Source organism: Hippocampus zosterae, chromosome 3, assembly GCF_025434085.1.
Source record: "Hippocampus zosterae strain Florida chromosome 3, ASM2543408v3, whole genome shotgun sequence".
Taxonomy (NCBI): Eukaryota; Metazoa; Chordata; class Actinopteri; order Syngnathiformes; family Syngnathidae; genus Hippocampus; species Hippocampus zosterae.
Window position 1 is genome coordinate 28809545 of NC_067453.1, and position 9172 is coordinate 28818716.

A 9172-nucleotide genomic window follows, 5' to 3' on the forward strand; every position below is an offset into this window, starting at 1 on the left:
ACATTCCAAAAACATGCGTGGCAGGCTGATTGGATGCTCTAAATTGTCCCTAGGTGTGAGTGTGGGTGTGGATGGTTGTTTGTCTCCGTGTGCCCTGAATCGATTGCCTGGCAACCGATTCAGGGTGTCCACCGCCTACTGCCCGAAGACAGCTGGGATAGGCTCCAGCACCCCCCGCGAACCTAGTGAGGATCAAGCGGCTCGGAAGATGAATGAATGAATTATAATTGTTTTTGACTATTGTTTGCATCGTGCTGGGAGCATTTAGGATTTGTACAACTACTTCTTTAGAGAGATGCCTTTACCTTTCCCTAAAATCTATTTAAAAAATGGATAACCACTCATAAATCAAACACATACAGAATGCAACTAAATTAAAAAGGTCTTGTTAACCCATCGGACACGTTAATTTGCTTATGTACGTCGTAAGATCAAATAAGACGACAATTCACATTTTGTCGGTGCTGCTTCTCATGAAGATCATTTACAGGACAAACACTCACCATCAGATAACTGTCGCATTTATTAAGTACTTTCATGATCCGAGCCTTCAGAGAAGACAAAAATGCAGCCGAGTGGATATTTGTGTTGTTGATCGGCGAGGATTGCAATTCTTGATACAATCTTGTTTATTTTTTCTTTCTCCTCTGACATTTTTTTTTGTATGTTTTATTTCCCCCCAAAAAAAGAGGGAGAAAAGACACGATCAACACAGGAAATGTGTACAATTGTTTGAGTTCCATCTTCAAATGAGCGGAGATTTATTTATTTCAACAAACATTCCTGATTTGCATAGTCCTGCACGGCCAAGCGTTCTCAGGCTAGTGGGTGTCCGACCTGTCAAGCTATATTTAGACACAGCGACTCTCTGTTTGCAACGATGCGGTCATCTGACTGCACTGATTTCATGCATGTGTCATAAATACAGCGGGAGTTGAGATATATTTGCCACATGCTTTGGAATTTCAATAAATTAGACCCATCCACCCATCCATCCATCTTCTACCGCTTATCCGGGGCCGGGTCGCGGGGGCAACAGCTTTAGCAGGGAAGCCCAGACTTCCCTCTCCCCTAGCTACTTCTTCCAGCTCTCCCCGGGGGATCCCGAGGCGTTCCCAGGCCACCTGGGTGACATAGTCTCTCCAGCGTGTCCTGGGTCTTCCTCGGGGTCTCCTCCCGGTGGGACATGACCGGAACACCTCACCGGGGAGGCGCTCAGGAGGCATCCGAATCAGATGCCCAAGCCACCTCATCTGGCTCCTCTCGATGTGGAGGAGAAGCGGCTCGACTCGGAGCCCCTCCCGGATGACCGAGCTTCTCACCTTATCTCTAAGGGAGAGCCCGGACACCCTGCGGAGAAAACTCATTTCGGCCGCTTGTATCCGGGATCTCGTTCTTTCGGTCACGACCCATAGCTCGTGACCATAGATGAGGGTTGGAACGTAGATCGACCGGTAAATTGAGAGCTCCGCCCTTTGGCTCAGCTCCTTCTTCACCACGACAGACCGATACAACGTCCGCATCACAGCAGACGGAGAGGAATAAATTAGACATTGTCGGAAAATCATTTAAAAGTGAGGTTTGGTCCAAAGTATTCAATCACAGGGCTCGGCCGCCATCTTGTTTGATCTTCTTCAAAATGAAGTGATTTCAGTTAAGCTTTTCATGTCATAATTTGTGACCAAGTTTCAGGAAACCTCAAGAGACTTCATACTAGTGGGTTGAAATTCAAAGAATGGATCCCAAATCAAACTATTGACATTGGTAGACTTTTAAGCAACAAATCTAGTATTTCGGTCATGTTTTTCCAAATGATCAAGTTTCAGGAAAGGCATTTTTTTTTTGTTTTCAGAGTTTTTGTTAGCTCACAGAAAGTGTCCGTCGTCTTTGTCCTATTGCGTCATACATTTGTATGACCATCTTCAAAGCCCTCCTCAAAACTCACTTGTATTCTTTGGCGTTGGACTCAGCATGACTTAAGATTTGTTCTTGATTTTACTGCTTGGTGCTTTCTACCGCCTTTATTACCGATTTGTCTTACTGTTTATTCTGCATGTTAAATCGCTCCACGTACAGCACTTTGTATGCAGCGATGGCTGTTTGAAAGTGCTCGAGAAATACTCTTGACTTGACTTGTATCATTATTTAAAAACAAAACAAAACACTGACTACAACTAACAGGTGATCAACACACTCTTACAGTGATCCTCGGTCATTCAATCACATATTTCGATAGAAATGTAAGAAAAGATTACATATTTACTAATACAGCTTTTGATCTCCCTACCCTCCTTTTTTTTTATTTTATTTTATTTTTATTCAACTAAATCCTATTCTGTCCTTTTCTATTCTATTTATAATGCGCCTATCCTAGAGGGGCCCCAAACTTTGGTTGAAAAATATCCTTTACTCTAAATGACATTTTCATTTTGAATGGACCACACATAAAACTACATTTCCAGGGGTTGGGAAAGTTTTGGAGTGTTGGCCCTTGATCCTCGTCGCCCTTTGACTTCTGCATTTCCACTTTTTGTCAGTTTAAAAAAAAAATGGTCTCCTCGAACAAACGTTCATTGATTACCAAACTACCCTTTCTTTATTTTCTACATGAAATTCAAGGCAGATGGAAATACAAAGTCATGCAAGCGTATAAATCTCACTCGTCAGGTTACAAAAGGCTATACACAAAATGTTTGAATTAGCGATGTACACTACGGTACCTCATTCTTAATAACGTGCTCTCTTATTTAAGAGAAAACTATACGAGAGCCAATAAACAGTGAACTGAGCGATATAGAAGAAGGTATGCGTTTTCAAATAATCAGCTGTGCATCTAACATGGAATGTACACAATCATGCAGTGATTTCGGAGCTCGGCTGCTGTGGCAGGTGTCCCACAACAGATCACCAGATGCACGGTGGGAAATTTATTCCATTTTATTTCATTGGTCCAAAAACGATTTAATAATGTATGTTTGTTCAACTTATCTATGCCAGAGAAACAAATTAAATGCTCTTCCACTTAGATCGGATAATGTCTGATAAATCCTTGTCTCCATTTTAGTGACATTTTTATTTGGTAGTTTACCTTGAGCTTTTCTTGTTGTTGTTGTTGAAAAAATACTGTATACTGTATATATGCCTTAGCCCCCAAAAGTCAGAGAAACACAGTTTGAGTGAATAAGAATGGACATTTGTGAGGCATTATTCTGATTTGTAATGCAAAGTTTTATCCGGACAAGGGAGTGACAAGCAAGAGCAAAACGGTAATCCCATTCCGTATAAGTGATGCTGTCGAGCGTCCGAAAACACGTTTGGAGCAGCACCTGTACTTTGGCGCTGCGGGCCCAGGTCGCCTTCACTTTTTGCTAGGATGTTTTCAATGCTGAAAGCTGTCCATCTGCTCGGAACACCTGCTTTTGGAAGAGATGTGGACTTGTCACCGGGAATTTGCAAGCTGATTCCGGGTGCGCCATGTGCCCGTGGTGGTGAAATGTGCCTCTGATCTTGCTTCCTCCTGGTCGGCTTCACGGCACGACACACTTTCTGTCTGTGTGTTTGGCGGGATTGCCGTTGCACCGGTTCCGAGTGGTGTCGCGTCGCCGATCCCTGCGCGTCGTGCTTCAGCGTCATCTCCACCACCAAGGAAGATGAGCGGGGACGGTCCTTTTCCGATGCTGGTGATGTACCTTTGGTGCGCTCCTGTTGACACTTGACCTTTCTCTTCCTCCGCCGGTAGTTCCCATTCTCAAACATGTTGGTGCACTTGGTGTCCAGCGTCCAGTAGCTGCCTTTCCCGGGTCGGCCCTTCTCCCTGGGCACCTTGATGAAGCAATCGTTAAGAGAGAGGTTGTGGCGAATGGAGTTCTGCCAGCCCTGCTTGTTATCGTGGTAAAAAGGGAAGCGATCCATGATGAACTGGTAGATGCCGCTCAGCGTGGCGCGCTGCTCCGGCGTGCTCTTAATAGCCATGGCGATGAGCGCGATGTAACTGTAAGGCGGCTTCTGCGGTGGGTCGTGGCTAGCCGACACGAGGCTCAAAGCGGCGGGCACCGCGCCACCGCCGTCTCCTCCGTACAAGTAGATGAGCGGAGGTCCGGTGAAGTTCAGAGCGGGGGGTGGCACGCCGAATGTCGTCACACGTCCGCGGTAGAGCGTCATGGTGCGAAGAATCGAGCACACCGGAATGAGCGCCGGAGGAGAAGCTCTTCTCTCAGGCTCACTCGTTTCGCTTGTGCTCCACTAAATAAATGTCAATCATTGTTGTACTTTTGCTCCGTTTGTGTTGATTTTGGGGCCCGGGGGCATAAATTGTGCTGTTTCGGCCCACCCACATTAATTCAAATTGCATCGCGCCGGATGCCGACCCCCCCCCCCGGACCCTGCGTTCCCCATTCGGCCCCGCGACCAATCAGGTGTCCGCTTTATTCCTTCGTCTGTTTATAGAATTAGTCGCTTGATAAGTCTGCCCACCCAAGTTGAATCAAGCTGTGTTTATTTGGAAAAAAATTTCCGGCCACCCAATACATAAACGCATTGATGTGCTGTTTGAAAGATAGCGTCCACCCCCTGACGCCGAGACTTGCTCGCACAGAAAGAACAAGCAAACACAGCAGACTCCATTGCTGGGACTTAATGTGGCTTCGGTCAAATGAAAAACGTGTTTAAATGGCGAAAATATCACTAAAAACATCGCACTTACTCTTAGTTATCCATCTATCTCTCTAAAAATATATGGAGCTACATATGCAAATGTCATGGTTTGGCAGAAGTGGCGAAAAGCCAAATCAATGGTATTAACTCGAATGTTAAGACAACTTGATCAGGTTGTCTATTAAGGTTTTCTAGCCCCGTCATAAATCTGTTTTTGTCACGTAGCAAGGTGGTGGTGGACCGCAAAAAGCAGGCAGGGGGGAGGAGCAGGGTGTATTTGAAGAAGTGTATTGATAAAACACAGAAAACTAAATCCTAAACAAAGTCATGAAAACAAAACGAATCCAAAGTAACAAACAAACACCACGGGCGGAAACTAAAAACTCCCAATAACAAAAACATGACCAAAACAGGACTGAAGCTAAAAAAAATAACAAGGAACTAAACATGACTGAAACAAACATGACAGAAGCCAAGAGCAAACAATGACCCGACAATGAGTGGTTGGGCTGGGAGTCCTTTTAAAGCACTAATTACCTAATGACCAACAGGTGTGCAGCTGCAGGGGGAGCCCTACAGTGCCCCCTTTTGGTCCCAAACCGAATCATGACATATTTGCTCAAGTTAAGCCTCTCAAGCATTTTATTCGAAAATATATTTGGAAATTATTTTCTTCACATCCCCCCCCCCCCTATATCTGTCACCCTCCCCTCTTTAGCCACTGGAAGACAAAAACAAAAATCCAGCCCCTCCGCGCATTAAGTGAAATATTCATTCATTCATCTTCCTAACCGCTTGATCCTCACTAGGGTTGCGGGGGGTGCTGGAGCCTATCCCAGCTGTCTTCCGTGCAGTAGGCGGGGGACACCCTGAACCGGTTGCCAGCCAATCGCAGGGCACACACAGACAAACAACCATCCACGCTCACACTCACACCGAGGGACAATTTGGAGTGTTCAATCAGTCTGCCATGCATGTTTTTGGAATGTGGGAGGAAACCGGAGCACCCGGAGAAAACCCACGCAGGCCCGGGGAGAACATGCAAACTCCACACAGGTAGGCCGGAGCTGGAATCGAACCCGGTACCTCTGCACTGTGAAGCCGACGTGCTAACCACTGGACTACCGGGCCGCCCTTAAGTGAAATATTAAACACCCAAATAAATCACTTGCTAACATGTAAAAATGTGGCCGTGAGCAAGCCATTGTGCACTAGTGTTAGTTATATTCCAGTAATTTAGATCCATTGTAAGTGTTCAGTATTTTTGGTTGTCAGTTTTACCGTGTCATTGTGAAACATAATGTGGAGCAGGCTACTTTTCCAACTCCAACAGTAATTGGCGACATTATTGACCAAAAAAAGGAGGAAAAGCTTTTCGTGACGCATTCCTGTCGAAAGTCATTCCTTTGGCAAAATCCTATTTGTTAAAATGTGCCAATTTGATTTTGTTCTATTTTTCTCTCCCTAATAATCCTCCATTTGTGTCCTGTGAAGTAAAATCTGAGCCCCTTTTCACTATTCCAAGTCAGTTGTCATTTGGAAGAAACACAAATTAAGAATTATGGCATATGCAATTTTGTCCAGCATTCGAAAGAGCGACACGGTTGCTGTTTTTGCCTCTGGGTGTGAATCTGCTGTCCAGCTGTGTTCTTCTGAGTAGACCTTTCATGTTGCTCTTTGCTTTGACTTTTTTTAAGCCTCTCTGGTTTTCACCCACAAACCAAAACCACGCAGCTTTATTAGTCACTTTAAATTGCCTGTCGATGTACAGTGTGTGGGGATTGTGATCTGTCAAACCTGTGATTGACTGGTCCAACCCCCTGTGAGATCCCAGCATAATCCAGTAAATGAACCACTACACGTTGAATCTGTTACAAAACATAAAACCCTTTTTAAAGTGCGTACAGTGGACATGGCATGACCTAGCATGATATTATTTCACACAGCCTACCAGCGAAGAAAGACAAACACAAAAAGTTTAGAATGAAATATAATAATGGGTTAACTTGAGGGATGAGTGGTCAATGTGGGTAATCCAAAATTCTGAGGTTTGGGTTTGAATCTTGGCTTGGCTGTCCTGAGTGGAGTTTGCTTGTTCTCCTCCTACGTTGGCTTCCTTCCATATTTTGAAAATGTGACTATTTGGATAAGTTGGACACACAGATGGTGTGAATGTGTGCATCAATACTTGCTTGTCAATATGTGACGGGCGATTGGCTGATGAACTGCAAATAAAATACCTTACTAGGACAAGAAGTATCGAAAATGGAAATATAGAGAATGAAAAAGTATATCAGTGTCCCAGTGGTCCAGTGGTGTTAGCACGTCAAACTCACAGTGCAGAGGGCGTGGGTTCGATCCCGGCTCGGGCCTTCCTGTGTGGAGTTTGCATGTTCTTCCCGGGCCTGTGTGGGTTTTCTCCGGGTACTCCGGTTTTCTCCCACATTCCAAAAACATGCGTGGCAGGCTGATTGAACACTCTAAATTGTCCCTCGGTGTGAGTGTGAGCGTGGATGGTTGTTCGTCTGTGTGTGCCCTGCGATTGGCTGGCAACCGGTTCAGGGTGTCCCCCGCCTACCGCTAGAAGACAGCTGGGCTAGGCTCCAGTGTGAACCTTGTGAGGATAAGCGTATCGGAAAATGAATGGATGGATGGAAAAAGTAAATATTAACATTGTTTTTAAGTTTGGTCATATTATTATTAGTTTAACATTTCCAACTACAGCATTTCAAATAGTGCCCACCCGTTTGATTTGGGGACTATGCCTGCTTTATTTTTGTGCCTTTAACCTGACAGGAGAATAGAGTTACGACAGCAATCATCTAACATCGCAATAAGTACTTAATAGACTCTTCTGCATATTGACTCTGCTTTGACCATAACAGGACAAAATGGATTATGATGTTTTTTTAAATTCTCATTAATGGACTAGAGTCGGGCTCTGAGGGCTCAATTCCTTACAAGGACAAAATGAAAAAAAAATGTTTTTCTTTTTCGGAGATGTGTGTGTATATTCCTTATTATAAGGATTTTCCTGTTTATAGGTCGAAAGAGAAGAGTATTATAACAACTTTACAAGTGCTCGCAGCTGGCTCCTGCTTACATTAGCGATTTCAGCGAATAAACCTCCAAACTCGGTCTTTTCTCTGTTTGTGTCTCAGCAGACAATGATTCACTGTAGCATGGGAAATAAAACTAACATGCAAGTACACAGGACGTGGCATGCAGAATGATGAAACTCTCACGCTCTGCATCGTGCAAAAGATACCAGGTACGGGTGTGCACTCATGATGAATTGCGGCTATTACTAAATTGTTTGTTGTGTCTTTCGAGGGAGTAGATTTTGACTGTTAAATAATAATAAACGGTTCAGATATGGGCTGCAGCGTGACATAGTTGTTTGTGCTAATTTCCAAATATTCCATCGATGTGCCAAGGAGACAAAGAGATGGCTGACATTAGCACATTTGAGTGACAAAAAAAAAATGTTGAAGCACATATTTCGATGCTGCAACGGCAAGCCGTTGTTGTTGCTGGCTGGTGGTTCGATGGGTGCCATGAGAGATGACTTGTATCGGTCCATATCACCTGGAAACCCCATCGATGTCGCAATGATACGTCAAGATCGAGGAATCTCCCTACCTCGTGTGCCCGCTATAGCAGGCTTTTTGTCAAACACAAGAACAACCAGATTTAAGACACCTTTACATTTTTTCCTGGTTTTTTTTTGGTCCTCAGTGGTCTTTCTTAATCGTCACCCCCACGGGTCCAGAAATGCCACGGCAAGGTCTCTTATCCAGTACACACACACACACACACACACATATATAGCATATGAACAAAAGTTTTCTGTATTGGAATTTTTTTTTGAGTCATATGTGTCTGGCTGGAAACCAGTTCGAGGTCAAACATTGTGTCTTCCGTAAAGTCACCGAGATGGAATCCCAGATAAACGCAACGCCAACGGATCCAAGTGGACACGCAGGCGGTTTCTGCATTTCTCTTTGACGGAAAATAGGCGGCATCTGCTGGACATGTTGAAGAGCAATCCTGATGGTCCATTATACCAGTGTATCTTTTTCGAGCCAAGGCACATTTCTTTCATCGAAAGAATCCCGCGGCACACCACTACCTGAAAATGTGAAAAATGCTTATTTGAACAATTAAATGTTATATTGTTACTATAAGCGTTTTTTTAAACATTGAAAATGAACGTGATATTAAAACGCAGAGATACCGACGCTCGTTCCTACCGACTGCTGTCAGGCTGATGAATAAAAAATAACAATCATAATAATAATAATAATTAAATGATGTGAAGGTAAATTGTAAATAGTACTGCGATTTATCCATTTGTGTTCATATTGTATTTAATTGAAAGATGTTTGTTGTTGTTTTTTTTTTCTCTTCTTCTTTCTACATACATTCTTGCTGCTGGAGGCTGTAAATGTCCCCATTGTGGGACAAATAAAGGATATCTTATCTTAAATCAACATCAATCTAATATTTGGTGCATTCG

General features: G+C 43.9%; 1 protein-coding gene across 1 annotated transcript; it reads right to left on the reverse strand.

The window, feature by feature from the left end:
• Positions 1–406: 406 nt before the first annotated feature.
• foxl1 (forkhead box L1) lies at positions 407–4315 on the reverse strand. Its single transcript, XM_052062171.1, has one exon. The coding sequence runs from the start codon at positions 4159–4161 to the stop codon at positions 3205–3207; it is 957 nt and encodes a 318-aa protein (XP_051918131.1). The 5' UTR covers positions 4162–4315; the 3' UTR covers positions 407–3204.
• Between the last annotated feature and the right edge of the window lie 4857 nt (positions 4316–9172).